Consider the following 15,753-nt stretch of genomic DNA (forward strand, 5'->3'; position numbering starts at 1 on the left):
ATTTAGACTCCGGATGCTTTCATGACTGAAGCAGGACTGAGCTGGGAAAGATGTGTGACCGTTTGTACGGATGGTGCGGCGCTGATGACAGGCCGAAAGAGTGGGGTTATTGCGCGGATAAAGGCTGTAAACCCAAAGATTATGGCTACTGTATTGGCAGGTGCTTGCATCAAAAGGCATGGAACCAGACCTTCTCTCTGTTTTGAACACAGCTATCACTGTAGTTAATTTTGTGAAGTCAATGGCATTGCAGTCACGTTTGTTTGGACAACTTTGTAGCAAGATGGATGCTGGGCATGACACACTGCTATATCACACATAAGTACGATAGCTCTTGTGGTAATGTTTTGCAGCATGTGTTTGAACTACACAGTGAGATGTCAGAATTTATGAGCATGGACAAACATCACAGAGTTTTTTTCCGAACTGGAGTGTGTAGCCAAATTGGCATATCTTTCTGATGTACTTAACTTGCTCAACAGCCTAAACCTCTCTATCCATGGAGGCTATGCATCTATCCTGGAAGTCAGCAACAGAATTACCGCATTCATGAAGAAAACAGAGCTATGGAGAAGAAGGATACAAGACGGAGTAACAGACATGTTCCCCCAACTGACTGAGTTTCTCCACACAAACAACCTGTCTGTGACTATAGTGAGAAAGGTAGCCACCTCTCACCTCACTGCACTTCAGCATATACTTTTCAGATGTGAACACAGATGCCTGGGACTGGGTGTGGGATCCCTTTGCCCCAGCTGCAACAACAAGTGGCCTTACTTGTAAGGCAGAAGATGAGCTGTTAGACTTATCCTGCGATAGTCCATTGAAGGCCCGATTCCAACAGGCGCCTCATGCAGACGTTTGGCCCTCCCTTTCACATGAGTATCCTGAACTCACTGCCGAAGCCATGAGAATATTGCTCCCCTTTACTACCACTTACCTCTGTGAGTCATCATTCTCCATTTTGGCTGAAATGAAGACTAAGTACTAAGGGCTCATTTGCATGTGGAGAATGATCTTAGAGTCTGCCTGTCATCCATCACTCCAAGAATAAACAGTGTGTTGTGAGAAATAGGCTCACCCATCTCATTAGTTTAGGTGAGCTCATCAAGTGAGTTATTGTGAATTGTGAGATAAGAATGTGATGTAGCCTAATGCAAATATTTCAATACAAAATTTCTGAAAAGGATTAATTACTACATGTTCTGTAGCAGTGTTATGATAACTTATGATTTGTTCATGATTCATGTTCATGATTTGTTCTGCCAAAGATTTGAATAAGGAGCAATAAGTTCATTATTTTAAAGTTGAAGCACTTACTGAGCGTAACCTTAAACTAGTAATTTTTATTAGGACTATGCCAGCCTTGCTACTGTTGATTTTATGAAAGCTTTTAAGATCAATGTGACGAGGAGGAGGGCAGGGCCAAGCCGTGAGGACACACGGTCAGCCCCTCATCACGGCGTACTATGTGACATAACACTCCCAGAGTTATAACACTAAATAGAGATATTCATAAAGAGTCACAGGCCACAGGCCGCTGACTTATAAAACATATCTAAGTGTATATGAATAGTCCCATGTGGCAGATGCCAGATAGATATTAATGTAGTCTGGAAATCTATATGAACCATATACTGTAGATATACACAGTATGGTTAATTAACCCTTTCACAACATGTTTGGAAAAGTAGTTTTTATTTCTTTATGGGAGTGCTTATGAATTTTATAGGGGCAGTTCAACAGCATATAAATAGGTGGCTGTGTTGATTATAGTCGGTAGCCCACCTGTAATAAGGGCTTGGGCTCACACACTGAATGTAAGAAGCACTCTACAGAGAGAACTTATAAATAGATGGGTGCCATGTCCAGGTTATAAAACCTTGTGAATGTTTTTTGTGAGGACCATCCTTCTGCCAAACATATGTCCTGTAAGGACACACCATTTGTCTACACCCATGAAAAGGCCATGCCTCTGGTTGAATGAGCTTTGACACCAATAGAGAAATTCACGCCCTGTGATTCACAAGTGAGGGCGATCGCATCAATGATCCAATGAGAGAGCCTTTGTTTGGATACGGGCATTACTTTTGTGCATCCATCATAACAAATAAACAGCTGATCCGACAGCCTAAACTGACAGGTGCGCTCGACATATGTATGCAATGCCCTCATCGGTCATAACATATGCATAGATTGCTCTTCATCTGAATTAAATGGTGGGGGAAAGAAGGCTTGTAAACGAATCACCTGAGCCCTGAAGGGCATTGATAAAACCTGAGGCATGTAGCCTTTTCTAGGTTTAATTGTGGCTTTTGACAGATCTGGACCAAACTCCAGGCATGAGCTGTCAGTTGACAGCACCTGCATGTCACCCAACCGTTTAAATGAGGCCAAAGCCAATAGGAGTGCGGTCTTTAAGGAAAGCACCTGCAGTTCAACAGATTCCAATGGCTCGAACGGGTAGTTTGTGAGTGCCTTAAGAACCAGATTTAAGGGGGCCTGGGTAGCTCAGTGAGTATTGACGCTGACTACCACCTCTGGAGTCATGAGTTCAAATCCAGGGTGTGCTGAGTGACTCCAGCCAGGTCTCCTAAGCAACCAAATTGGCCCGGTTGCTAGGGAGGGTAGAGTCACATGGGTTAACCTCCTTGTGGTCGCGATGAGTGGTTCTCGCTCTCAGTGGAGCACGTGGTAAGTTTTGCGTGGATCGCGGAGAATAGCATGAGCCTCCACATGCTGTGAGTCTCTGCGGTGTCATGCACAGCGAGCCACATGATAAGATGTGCGGATTGACTATCTCAGAAGCAGAGGCAACTGAGACTTGTCCTCTGCCACCCAGATTGAGGTGAGTAACTGCGCCACCACAAGGACCTAGTAAGCAGTGGGAATTGGGCATGCCAAATTGGGGAGAAAAGGGGAGAAAAAAAGAAAAAAAAAAGAACCAGATTTATGTTCCAAGTAGGCACCATAGCAGGGTGAAGGGGGTTCAAAAGCCTCACTTCCCTAAGGAACTTTATGACTACATCATGTTTGCCTATCAAGAAGCCAGCCTCCAGCGTGTGGTATGCTGAGATAGTCGCTACATAAACCTTGAGCATTGACGGGGGAAACACGCGGCATTTAAATGTTTGCAAATTGATGGGGCACAAGTGCCATTGCTAATCGGAGGATTGCCGTAATTGTATAAGGGTTTCAACAAGGTCGTCTAAGAAGAAATCCCCATAGTGCTTACAGCAATGTCAAGTGAACTGACTCGAAAGGGAACTAAAGGTTAAGGTGTTTTAATGAATGTCTTTCAGTGAACTTTCAGTGTGAGCGCATCATTATATCATGAGAGAAATTTAAGCGTCAAGTCAACAGAAGTGTATGTAAGATTAGGAGGATCATGAAAATGTATTATCACTGTAATCAGTTGAGTAGCAAGTAACCTGTAACAAGTAATGAGTCCTGATGATGAATCACTCAATGACCTATTTCTGTATTTTAAGACAATCTGTCTCTCAAATTAACATCGTCCTCAAAACTGCAGTTTAATTTCCAAAGTGGAATGCCCTCATTTACTGAAAAGTTCTCATATAACCCAGGCTGCCTCATACACTTTATAACTTGACTTATGGGTAACCATAATGTTTTTTTCAAATGGTAGGGTACAATGGGCCTAAAGGCACCCCATAAAAGAAAAATTTGTTTTTCCTCTTCACAAAGTGTATTTTCCATATGTAAACAAAAATTAATAATCATCTTTTTATTGAATATTTAGGGCAATAGTTATAGGGCAAAAAAAAAAAAAAAAAAATTGTAACTAATGCAAATGCTTTTGAGACATCAAGATGCATTTTGGGGTAACAAATGAAGAATGCTTATTCAATATAATAACCACTTCAGAAAAGAGTGCACCATTTCCTGTTATTTGAATCACTTTTGGCACTGCATAACAAAGTATTCTATAAACAAATGCATCTCCTCTGTGACTGGATCAGTCAATAAGAGCCCACTTTAAACATACTTCATACCAAATACAAAACTGTGTTTTATGGGGGCCTTAATATTGAGTAAAGCAGTGATCAAAACATCACACAAATGCACACAGCAAATCCACAAATGCATGTAACAGATCCACCTGCTCAATTCACAAAAGCACTCATTGAGTCAGGCTGGGATTACATGAAGAGAAAGCGATTAAGATGCGTGGAGCAATGCTTGTTCACTCCAAATATTGATTTTTTTGTTGTTGTTTACCGCACTATGAAGTTAATTGATAAATAAAATTATTCATGGCATTATTTTTGAAAACGTCCTCACTGTGACAAAACTGGGAAGGACAAGACGAGAGAGTGTGGGTCCAATTGCAGATACTATTTATTAAGGAACTAAGGTGAAACTAAATCACTGGAGCAAACGGGAAAACATAACAGCAGATTGCTGGTTAAAATAACAAATACAAACAAGCGAACTGACAAAGACTAAGGGAAACACGAGGGCTATATATACACACATGGGTAACGACAAAACAATGAACACCTGGGAACAAAGATGGGGAACAGATGAGTGATCAGACAGGTGCATCATGGGAAGTGTAGTGTAATAGCCAAAACATAATGGGAAGGTGATGGTACAAACACAAGGGAGTTTGTGACAGAACCCCCCCCTTTAATGGGTGGCTCCTGACACCCAAAGATGGATGGGAAGGGAGGCAGGGCCAAGCAGACCAGGAAGGATCTGGAGGATGATTCTGAGGCCAAGGAGGAGTTGGCGGACAATCAGAAGCCTAGGAGGCGGCCACAGGGCCGGGACTGGGTCAGGAGGAGCAGGGAATTGAGTTCCAGGAGGAGGGTCTGGAGGTGGAGTGGGCGGAGCTGCGGGAAGAGCAGGGATTTGAATCCTGAATAGAGTGGGAGGAGTCCCTGGAGGAGTCTCAGGGAGAGCGGACGAAACCGCTGGAGGAGTCTCTGGAGGAGTGTGTGGAGCCGCTGGAGGAGGCGTCTCTGGAGGAGCGGGCGGAGCCGTGGAAGACTATGAGGGCAGAGTCACCATGGTCAGGGACGCTAGCAGCGACTGGAAAATGGCTTCCATGTTCATGGGCACTGGTAATGATGGGGGAACGACCTCCATGGTTGAGAGCACTGGCAGTGACTGGGGACTGACCTCCATGGTCGTGATCATGGGCAGTGATAGGGGAACGACCTCCGTGGTCATGAGCACTGGCAGTGTCTGGGGAGTAGGAGTCCTTCTCCTCTTCCGGACGGCCGTAAGCACAGCTGTGGGAGACTCGGAAGGTGGAGCCATGGGAGGCTCGATGAAGGAAGGCTCCAGGGCCAACGAGGCTGGGGAGAAAGTGGTCTCCGCTGATGGGAGCTCGGAGGCCACTGGAACCATAGTGCCCCCCCCACCCCGAAAATTCCTCTAGGGCTGGAGCTGGCTCTGGGACGGACGAGGCTTGCAACGCTGGCTCGTTGGCCATGGCAGGCATGGGCTCGTTGGCTGTGGGAGGCCTGGAGGGTGAGACCGTGGAAGGCTTGGAGCAAGGAGCACTACAAGTGCAGGAATCCACTGCAAGAGGGTTGGCCGCTGGAGTAGATAGCAGAAGACCAGCCATTACGATGTTAGTAATGAAGTCACCAAGGGGCAGGCTGTCACAGTCCAAAGGGACCATCTCCCTCACCGAAGCATTCAGTCCTAGCCAGAACGTCGCCCTTAGGATTCTCTCCTCTCAGCTCACCTGACAGGCCAAACTCCAGAACCTTACACAATAAGCCTCCAAGGAAGATGACCCTTAAGTGAATGGCCCGAGTTGTTCTGCTGGATCCATATTTTTTGGTCGGTTCTTCTGTGACGAAACTGGGAAGGACAAGATGAGAGAGTGTGGATCCAATTGCAAAAACTATTTATTAAGGAACTAAGATGAAACTAAATCACTGGAGCTAACGGGAAAACAAACATAACAGCAGATTGCTGGGTAAAACAACAATATACACTAACAAGCAAACTAACAAGAACCAACAAAGACTAAGGAAAACATGAGGGGGACACACACACACACACACAAACAGGTGCATCATGGGAAGTGTAGTCTAATGGTCAAAACATAATGGGAAGGTGATGGTACAAACACAAGGGAGTTTGTGACACTATATAACATTTTTCATAACTGCCTAAAACTTTTGCACAGTACTCACATATATATATATATATATATATATATATATATATATATATATATATATATTTACCACGGGGCTGTTGAATGCTTGATTTTGATTGGTTGACAGATGTTCTAAGTTGTGCAATTATTTTTCAGTAAACACACAGCTATGAAGTAGTTTCAAGTCTTGACTGCATAACGGTCCACATATCAAGTCAAGTTATTTTTATTTGTATAGCGCTTTTCACAACACACATCGTTTCAAAGCAGCTTTAAAGAAAATCATGATTTAGAAGAAAATGAAACTGTAATATCTATAAGTCTTAGAGTCATCATTGTGTAGTTTGATTAAATATGATTGTAAATTGTGTATAAAAAATAAACAATTAAATCATAATTGTATTTAGAACCCCAGTAAGCAAGCCGAAGGCTACTGTGGCAAGGAACAAAAAACTCCATTAAATGTTGATTAATGGAGAAAAATAATCTTGGGAGAAACCAGGATCACTGTAGGGGCCAGTTCCCCTCTGGCTAACCAGCATGAATATAATGCCAACATTAGTTGTTTCTGTGCTGTGCAGGTCATGGTTTAAAATTAGTAAACTAAGTGTTAAGGGTCAGTGTTTATACAAAATTTTGTATGAACTGTAAGATTAATGACTAATGTCTTTGAAGTTCAGCCTGGATTAACTGCATAAATTCACATTGATGTATTGTCCTTTGTTAATTGGCTGATGAACGCTTTTGTTGGCAAATAAGCCTCCACCCGCGTTAGGTCTCCGCAGTAACACGCTCAACAAGCCACGTGATAAGATGCATGGATTGATGGTCTCAGATGTGGAAGCAACTGAAACTGAGTTACTACGCCACCATGAGGACCTATAGCGCATTGGGAATTGGACATGCCAAATTGGGGAGAAAAAAAAAAAAAGATTATATTTAGTGATCTCCAACTGGCGAAGCCGGACATCATTAGTGCCGATATGAACAAAAATTTTAGAAAATCTACATTTAGCATTAGCCAGCACTGGTAAATTTGATCTAATGCATTTAACAATTGTGGCTGGAGTCTATATTTCCATGTTCCGTACAATAGAATCTCCTATAACAAGGGTGCTTTCAATTTGATTCTCAGTGGGTGCATCACTGAGTGGGGAGAATTGACTAAAAATCCTAACAGGAACGGGAGAGTGGTGTCGCTTTGCTGAGCGAGTATGCCGCCGAGACATCACCCATATGTCCTGCTGCGGGGACTCTAGAGCGTAACCAAAGTTTGTGTTGCTTGCTGTTCTACCCGCATCCGAAAAAGTATCTACCAGCTTCTCTTTCTCACTGACCTCCACTAGCATTCGGATGTGTGTCTCTAACTCATTAGCCTTCATCAGCCTGACTAATTCCTTACATTTATCACATGTAAATCCCTCACTGCTGACGAAAGAAGCTATAGTAAACATGTGGCATGCAATGCAGGAAGCAATAATATGAGCGGATGCCATAACTTACCATAATTGTTTGTTGTTGTTGTTGTTGTTATTGTTGTTTTTGAGCGGCGAGGGTTTGAAATCAATGTGGTTCGATGTTGTTCCTGATCAGAAGAGGTTTGAGACCTCTGTAAAACACAGAAAATGAATGCACACAGTCGGAATGCAAGATTTAGACAAGCGGAAAAAAGAAAACAGAAGCAGGCTGTAAAATAAAACTATGAGTGTAGAGGAATAAGCAATGCTAAGCAGGCTAGTTCACACAGTACACTTTTTTGCTTTCTGTCTGCGCTATTTTTAACTGTCGCTCTATTTACATGTGCATGCCTCAGACGGATATGTTTGAAGCATCTCTCTGTTATTCAGCATTATAAATGCTGCATTTTTAGTTTCGCTCACCTGTTGTGCTTCCTCAGTGAGCGGGTCTCATTCTGTGGCTGTGCTGCTTGAGGTTTGTTGAGGGGCGCTGACACCTATTCATGTGGCTCGTAAAAACAATGTACTTCAAGCTTGAAAAAGTCTGATTTTGCTTGCTGATGTCACCTCTAAAACCGTCTCACATACGTAATGAACACTGGAATATCTCTCCCCCACTTGCGGCTCATATGGTAGAAAAATCCATACGATATTCTAGGAACACTTTTTTTTAAACGCGTTATTTGTTATAATTAAATCGCACTAAATTAATGTGTTAAATCGAATTGAAAACAGAATCGAATTGAATGAGGACAGTGTTAGAAATACTTAACTTGTGAAATGGCACATACAGTTTTCATAGTTTTGGAATAATCAGGTTCTGTGAATATATTTCATTTGACAGATGTGCTGCCTGTGTGCTGTATTGCATCTGAACATGTGTGTAGACTGACTACCAGCATCAGTACTGTGAATTTACAGGCAAAGAATTTAATGCAGGCATGTAGGATCTAATAAATAAAGTGACACGAAAACTTCCTCATAACGTCTGTTATGGAGAAAATAACTTTTTATAGTCGCAAACGGTTTTAGAGTGTCTCGAATGTTTTAGCTTAGTAAGTTGTGATAGTGATTTTGAAAGATAACAAATGTTATGTACATTCAGGAGAATTTATGGTAATATGACAGGATGGATGTGTAATGAAATAATGTCAGGTCAACACTGTTAAAATTATTGTAGTATATTCCAATCATTATTTTCCATTAAAATACCACGTTTCAGTCGTTCAATGAATGCTATATTTTCTCAAATATACACACAAACAGGCTTTTATCTGAAACTCCTATACATAAACAGTAACTGAAAAACATAGCTTCACAGTAATGAATGCTTTTAAATGATGGAGCATGATGTGAACAGACAGTTTCTATATCCAGATGATCTGCTGCTGTGAACAAGACAAAAAGCAAATAATCTTACAATACTTCTTGTTATAGGTTATGTTAAACCTGTGAGGACAGAAGACATGAATTGAACTCTGTAAAGATGAGCAGGATTATGAAAATATCTTGTATTAAGTACTATTTACTTAGCTTTATTAGTAAACTGTTAAGAAAATCCTGTTAAATTTACAGTTAAAAAAAAAAAAAAAAAAAAAAAAAAAAAAAAACAACTGACAGCTGTGGTTGCCAGAAATTCACCGTAAAAAAATACGGTAACCAATCTTCAGGCTTTACGGGATGTAACCCTTACCATTTATATTATTAAATTATATAAACTTAATACTTTAACCTTCTGAAACTGTAAAAATCTGCTTTTCACTTTATGATGTGTTACTCACTGTAGTAATTACTGAAAGGCACATGACGACATGAAGTTCATCAATAGTGGTCTCTCAGGAGCAATGACCAATAAAGATGTATGCACAGTGTCACTCACACAAACACAAAACACCATCAGGTTAACATGTCAAATTAAAATAATGCAATAAACATTAACTAAACTACATCAAATATAACACAGAACACCAGTGTAGATAAGTGATATTAAAAATAAGAAGAAACATAACTATTCTCATAAAATATAATGTAATGTGATGGGTCACGCAGGGAATTCTGGGAACACCCGTGTATTTTTTTTTTTTTTTTTAAACTGTAATTTTAACAATAACTTACCGTATAAAGTACATGTACTTGTAACAATGCTGCTGGTGCTGACAATGATGAAGACGATGACGATGGAATGAAGAACCCAAGTGCAATTTATTAAACAAAAGTGATAGCCAAATAACCCTAACTATAAACATGAAACATAAGCAGAAACATGAACTTGACTATAACCTTGAATTAACATAAATTTGACATGACACAATGTTACCAAATATCTACAATACTTGACAAAGGACAATGGAAAACATGAGGGCTTAAATACATGGACATGGGAGAACATAACCAATGAACAAACATAACTCTAAACAAGATAATCAAACAATGAACCAACGAAAACAAGACACATGAACATGGAGAGAAAACAGGACATCACATGACTAGGGATACATGACATGAAACAGGAACTAAACTTTTCAAAATAAAAGACATGAAATACATGAACACACACATTAAACATTACAGTACAGTAAATGTTTACCGTTCATTATATGGTACAATCATAATTTTTACATCTAAAAAGGTCATTTTCATGTATTGTTAAGTATATTAGCATTTTTTACCATATATTTTAACCTGTTAACCAATTAATGTTTTTTTACTGTAGCATTTTTACAGTCTTTTACCGTTAGATTTACAGACATTTTTTACAGTGTAGTATACCATCAATGCATAAATTAGGTAAATTGTATGTTTTTACTGTATGTTTTGTGCAGGTATGTGCAGCACTCAGTGCCTTAAATGGCAGTTGTATTTTAATTTTTATTTATCCTTTATATATTCAGTTATTTTTTTATTACTAATTTATGGTTGAGTGCTTTTGAACTTGACATTGTTCTTTAAATATCACTTGAATGTATTGAGATCAGGCTCTGCATCTTCCTGTGTGTTTGAGCTGAAAAACAGGTGTCATGTTATTTTGTCATGAGCTGGGTCTCTCCACATGTGCTTTGAACATGATAAGCATTTCACAGAGTTACAATAAAAGTAACACAACACACTTAAAAGGTGTTTTGAAGTAAAATTGGCTGTAATACCCCCACAGCACCATCAGTAAGGTTCAAATACCCCTCTATTGACACAAAACCAAAGATGTGTACTAAGGGCTAAAAATCTACTCTATCATTAAAAACTCTATCATTAATATTGTAATATTCCTGATGTACAAAATGAAAAGAGAAAGTTGCTGGATATGATGTTTATTCATCAACAACAACAAAACCAAAACCAGGCCATTTAAGCCATGAAATTCGCAATTAGAACAGACTAATGCTGTTAATTAAACAGGCCTTTTAACTTGGTACAAACAATTTTATAATTATTTTCATAATTTGGTCATTTTTGTAGACAGTGTATATGTACATGTTTATTGTTTATATGCATAATTTACATTAATATGGAGACCAAGTGCTAAAACAGTGTCACTTTAAGACTACCGGCTGTTCAGTGTTTTGTTTTGGTGGATGAGCGCATGTTAACGAGAATGAAGATGCACGGCTTCTTTATTAGAATGAAATGTTTCTTTTTTGTTGTTTTTTATCAACAAATGACTGTAAAGAACAGAAAGGATATTAAAATAGACATTGTTCAATGACAAATGGATTGTGTGGATAACGTCTTTGAACACACATTACACAGAACGAGTCAAATCAAACTTTTACTCTCAACACACAGTGAAAGGATCTTAGTTTTATTGGTTTTTCGTGAGCTGGAGAGCAAGAGACCATCAACTTCAGAATCTTAGCCAGGGTTGTGGAGTTTGTTTTAAGCCTGCCTGGGACATCTGCATCTGAGCGTGTGTTCTCGTTAATGAACGCAGCATGGACACTGGATAAATCTCAACTCAGTGGAACAGTGATGAAGGTAATGCTTTTCGTACATCTTAATTTTGGACTGGACTGCTCTGTATTTTACAATAAACTCTTGAAAGATAAGGGCACAATGAGCCATGTGAGAAGCAGACGTGTGAATCACGAGTTTTTAAATTATTATTTATCTAAATGATGTTATAATCCAGTGAGATTCGATACACCAAGTTACATATTTGCTCTCTGAGGTAAACATGGCAAATAAGTCTAAATCCGCAGATTCTGGAGACATTAAAAGACTCTTACGTGTTCAAACTGAGGCCTCTGACATGACTGCGAGCCTGGGACTTGATTTGGATGGCACGTCGGGAGATGGAATCCAGCGTCAACTGTCCAACATCTCGGTGATGCTGACGAAGGTTGTTGCTGACTTGGAGGATCTCACTGTAATACATCGAACAATTACGGCGATGGAAACAAGAGTTGGTCACAGGAGTGACAGAAGTTGAGAAACAAATCAGTTATCTGGAGTCTTCGGAAAGGGAATTATCCGCTAATCCACCCGTGTCCAAAACAGACTTGGAACGCATTTTGGAAAAACTGGAATATCTTGAAAATATGAACCGAAGGAACAATATTCGAATTGTTGGAATTCCTGAGCGTGAAGAGGGCAGAGATATGGTGAAATTCCTGGACGAGCTCTTCCCGAGTCTGCTCGACATAACAGGCTATAAACTGGAAATCGAGCGAGCTCACAGAGTCCCGGCTCGCAGATCTGCTGAGGGAGACAGGTACCGATCACTTCTGGCTAAATTTCTGAGATCATCCGATAAAGATCTCATGCTACGCGAGGTGATGAGCAAAGGAAAGCTTTCTTGGAAGAATCACAATATTTTCTTATTCCCGGACTTTGCGAATTTGACAAGAGAAAAACATGATCGTTTCAAGGAATGTAAGAAACTTTTACATCAACAGAAGATCGCTTTTGCACTGATGTTTCCGGCCAAACTGAGAATAGAAACGAAGGATGGTCGCAAAGTATTTACATGTCCAAAACAGGCACTCTCCTTCATAAATACATTGGAGTGAATAAGCCATTTGAGGTTTCTTATATTAGTGGACTGACTCGCTGTGCAGTGACTCGATTGTCTGAGGAAGCTGGGCGCCATTTTTTGTTTCTTTTTGCGTCCCTAGAGCAACAATGACGCTTCATAAGATGTGTAAAAATCTTGGTCTTACAGATATTTGGAGACTTTTGAACCCATCTGGTAGGGACTATACATTTTTTTCATCAGTCCATAAGATTTATTCTAGAATAGTTTTTTTTTTTAATATCCAAATCCCTCATTTCATCTGTTGTTGATTGCTCAATTGGAAATATCTTAGTCTCAGATCATGCTCTGGTGAGTTTAAAGGTGTTGCCATATACAGAGAAAAAGAAATCATATAGTTGGCGCTTTAATGTATCCCTTTTGCAAAATCCTGATTTCCAACAAATGATAAAGACTGAAATCAATGTCTATATGGAGACCAACTGGTCCTCAGTATCCTCTGTGGGTGTGGCTTGGGAGGCACTTAAGGCTGTTCTTAGGGGTTGGATCATACAGTATGCCTCATTCATCAAAAAATCCAAAGCACGAGAACTAGTGGAATTGGAAGGGAATATTAAAAGTGCAGAGGCAGAGCTGAAGCGCCGAATGTCGTCTGATGGCCTCAGAGAATTGACTCAATTGAAATACAGATATAACACTATTTTGTCACGGAAAGTGGAGTTTTGGTTATTCAGGGCAAGAAAGTCATACTTTGAGTCGGGGGACAAAGCAGGGAAGCTTTTGGCTAGATATATAAAACAGAGAGAGTCTTTTTCTACCATTCCCTCAGTGAAATCTGCTGGAGGTGAATTTTTACCTCGGCCATTGATATTAATAATGCTTTTAAAGAATTCTATCTTGATCTCTATAGTTCCACGTCTTCGTCTACTGATGAGGATATTAGAAACTTTTTGGAACCATTAGAACTTCCTAAATTGATGACTGAGCAAAAAAACTCTCTTGATTCTGAGATAACCTTGGAGGAGATTGATAAGGTAATTAAAGCCCTACCTACAGGCAAGGCTCCGGGGCCAGATGGTTTTGCTGCTGAATTTTTGAGATCCTATGCTACAGAATTGGCTCCACTTTAGTTAGAAGTTTATACAGAATCATTAAAGAACGGAAAGCTTCTGCCAACCATGACGCAAGCCCGGATCAATCTGATTCTTAAAAAGAACAAAGATCCAAGCGAGTGTAAAAGTTACCATCCAATTTCCCTGATCTAGCTAGATGTAAAAATGTTGTCAAAAATTTTGGCTAACTGATTAAGTAAAGTTATGACATCTCTTATACATATAGATCAGGTGGGGTTTATTCGGGGCCATAGCTCTTCTGATAACATTAGGCATTTCATTAATATCATGTGGTCAGTAGTGAATGATCAGTGTCCGGTCGCTGCCATCTCACTTGACGCAGAAAAGGCGTTTGATATGGTAGAATGGGATTATCTTTTTAAGATTTTGGAAATTAATGGGTTCAATAGTACTTTTTTTGGATGGATTAAGTTACTTTATAGACACCCTGTAGAAGCGGTACAAACAAATTGATTAATTTCAGATTATTTTACTCTGGATAGGGGCACTCGGCAGGGTTGCCCTCTTTCCCCATTATTGTTCTGTCTTGCCCTGAAACCATTAGCAACCGCGATAAGAAAGGAGGATGATTTTCCAGGGGTGGTGGTGGGAGGTATGGCACATAAGCTTTTGCTTTATGCAGATGATATTTTATTATTCGTTTCCGATCCTTCTAGATCTATGCCTTGCCTCCACAGAATTATTAAGTCCTTTTCCAAGCTCTCAGGATATAAAGTCAATTGGTCTAAATCCGAAGCTTTGGCTCTGACAGCGTACTGCCCGGTAACAGCCTTCCAGCTGGGAGCCTTCCAGTGGCCCAAACAGGGCATTAAGTATTTTGTCTGATTTAGTTAGAGTTAATTTTGACCTTTTAATTAAAAGATTTTCGAGCAATGTGGACAGATGGGCTTGATTACATTTATCGATGATTGGGAAGGTTAATGTTATTAAAATGAACTGTATTCCAAAATTCAACTACCTGCTACAATCTCTCCCTGTAGATGTCCCCCTCTCTTATTTCAAGCAATTTGATAACATAGCGAAGTCCTTCATTTGGAATGGTAAACGTCCCAGACTACATTTCAACAAATTACATAGGCCGATTGACAAAGGTGGGCTAGGCCTACCTAAGATTTTGTTTTATTATTATGCGTTCAGTCTCAGGCATCTGGCTCACTGGTCGCTTCCTCCTGAAAGAGCCCCTCCCTGGTTTTCTATTGAACAGGAAGTTCTTGCCCCTATTTCGCCATTGCAAAGCATTTCTATCAAACTAACAGGAGAAGTTAAGTTACACTCCGTTATCTCACATTTGCACATGATTTGGACAAGAGTATTGAATTCAGACATTTATTTAAATGTTGCCTTGAGCACATGGCTTAACCCAAAATTATGTATCAACAAGTCCCCTTTCTGTTGGTCAGAGTGGATTGTGAGGGGGGTTGCTACACTCGGCGACCTGTATGAGAGTGGAGTGTTGAGATCTTTTGAGAATTTGGATCATCATTTTGGGATTCCCAGATCTCAGTTTTATAGGTATTTACAGCTGTGATATAAGGATTCGTGGAGTTTCAGTTAATTTTTGTGACGTGTTTCAGAAAGATGCTCGTGGAAACAGAGACGGCTGAAAGCGCACCCTGTTTATTTTCTTTATTTTACAAAAGCACAAGGTTTTGTTTTTATTGTGAGTGTACACAAATAAAAGTAGACTCTTTATAGTCTCTAATGATGTCTTACACTTATCTGTATGTCCAAAAATGATGGAGTATTTTAAGTTGTTTCCGCTTTTATGAGGAAAAAATCCAGCAGATTAACCCCAGAGGGTTAATTCACCAGTTGGCATTCAACTGATCACAAAGTATAGTTAGGACATTACTGATGTAAAAAACAACACCATCACTATTTGACAAAAATTATTTTTGATCAAATCTAGACAGCAGCCATCACTTCAACACTTTATCCTTGAGTAATCATGCTAAATTGCTAATTTGGTACTAGAAAATCACTTGCCATTATATCAAACACAGCTGAAAGCTATTTGGTTCGTTAAATGAAGCTTAACATTGTCTTTGTTTT

The 15,753-nt window shown here is 39.8% G+C and overlaps 2 protein-coding genes across 5 annotated transcripts in view; one reads left to right on the forward strand and one right to left on the reverse strand.

The window, feature by feature from the left end:
* The window catches only part of LOC127433385 (uncharacterized), a 257,954-nt gene that overhangs the window by 200,214 nt on the left and 41,987 nt on the right, over positions 1 to 15,753 (forward strand). The gene's annotated exons all lie outside the window — the stretch shown is intronic.
* Positions 3,769 to 10,068, reverse strand: LOC127433384 (uncharacterized). Of its 4 annotated transcripts, none has more exons than XM_051685248.1 (4): positions 9,718 to 10,068; positions 8,026 to 8,987; positions 7,649 to 7,754; positions 3,769 to 5,841 (listed from the first exon to the last, which is right to left on the reverse strand). In XM_051685248.1, the coding sequence occupies exon 4, from the start codon at positions 5,654 to 5,656 to the stop codon at positions 4,919 to 4,921; it is 738 nt and encodes a 245-aa protein (XP_051541208.1). In that variant the 5' UTR covers positions 5,657 to 5,841; positions 7,649 to 7,754; positions 8,026 to 8,987; positions 9,718 to 10,068; the 3' UTR covers positions 3,769 to 4,918. The 4 variants fall into 4 exon arrangements, with proteins under 4 accessions (XP_051541208.1, XP_051541207.1, XP_051541206.1 ...); XM_051685247.1 differs by having other exon boundaries at positions 9,384 to 10,068; XM_051685246.1 differs by having other exon boundaries at positions 8,026 to 8,990; positions 9,384 to 10,068.

Source organism: Myxocyprinus asiaticus, chromosome 43, assembly GCF_019703515.2.
Source record: "Myxocyprinus asiaticus isolate MX2 ecotype Aquarium Trade chromosome 43, UBuf_Myxa_2, whole genome shotgun sequence".
NCBI lineage: Eukaryota > Metazoa > Chordata > Actinopteri > Cypriniformes > Catostomidae > Myxocyprinus > Myxocyprinus asiaticus.

What these genes read in the sequence shown, in the direction of transcription:
- LOC127433384 (XM_051685249.1), bottom strand. Translation starts at nt 5,656, where the DNA reads ATGGTCCCTTTGGACTGTGACAGCCTGCCCCTTGGTGACTTCATTACT.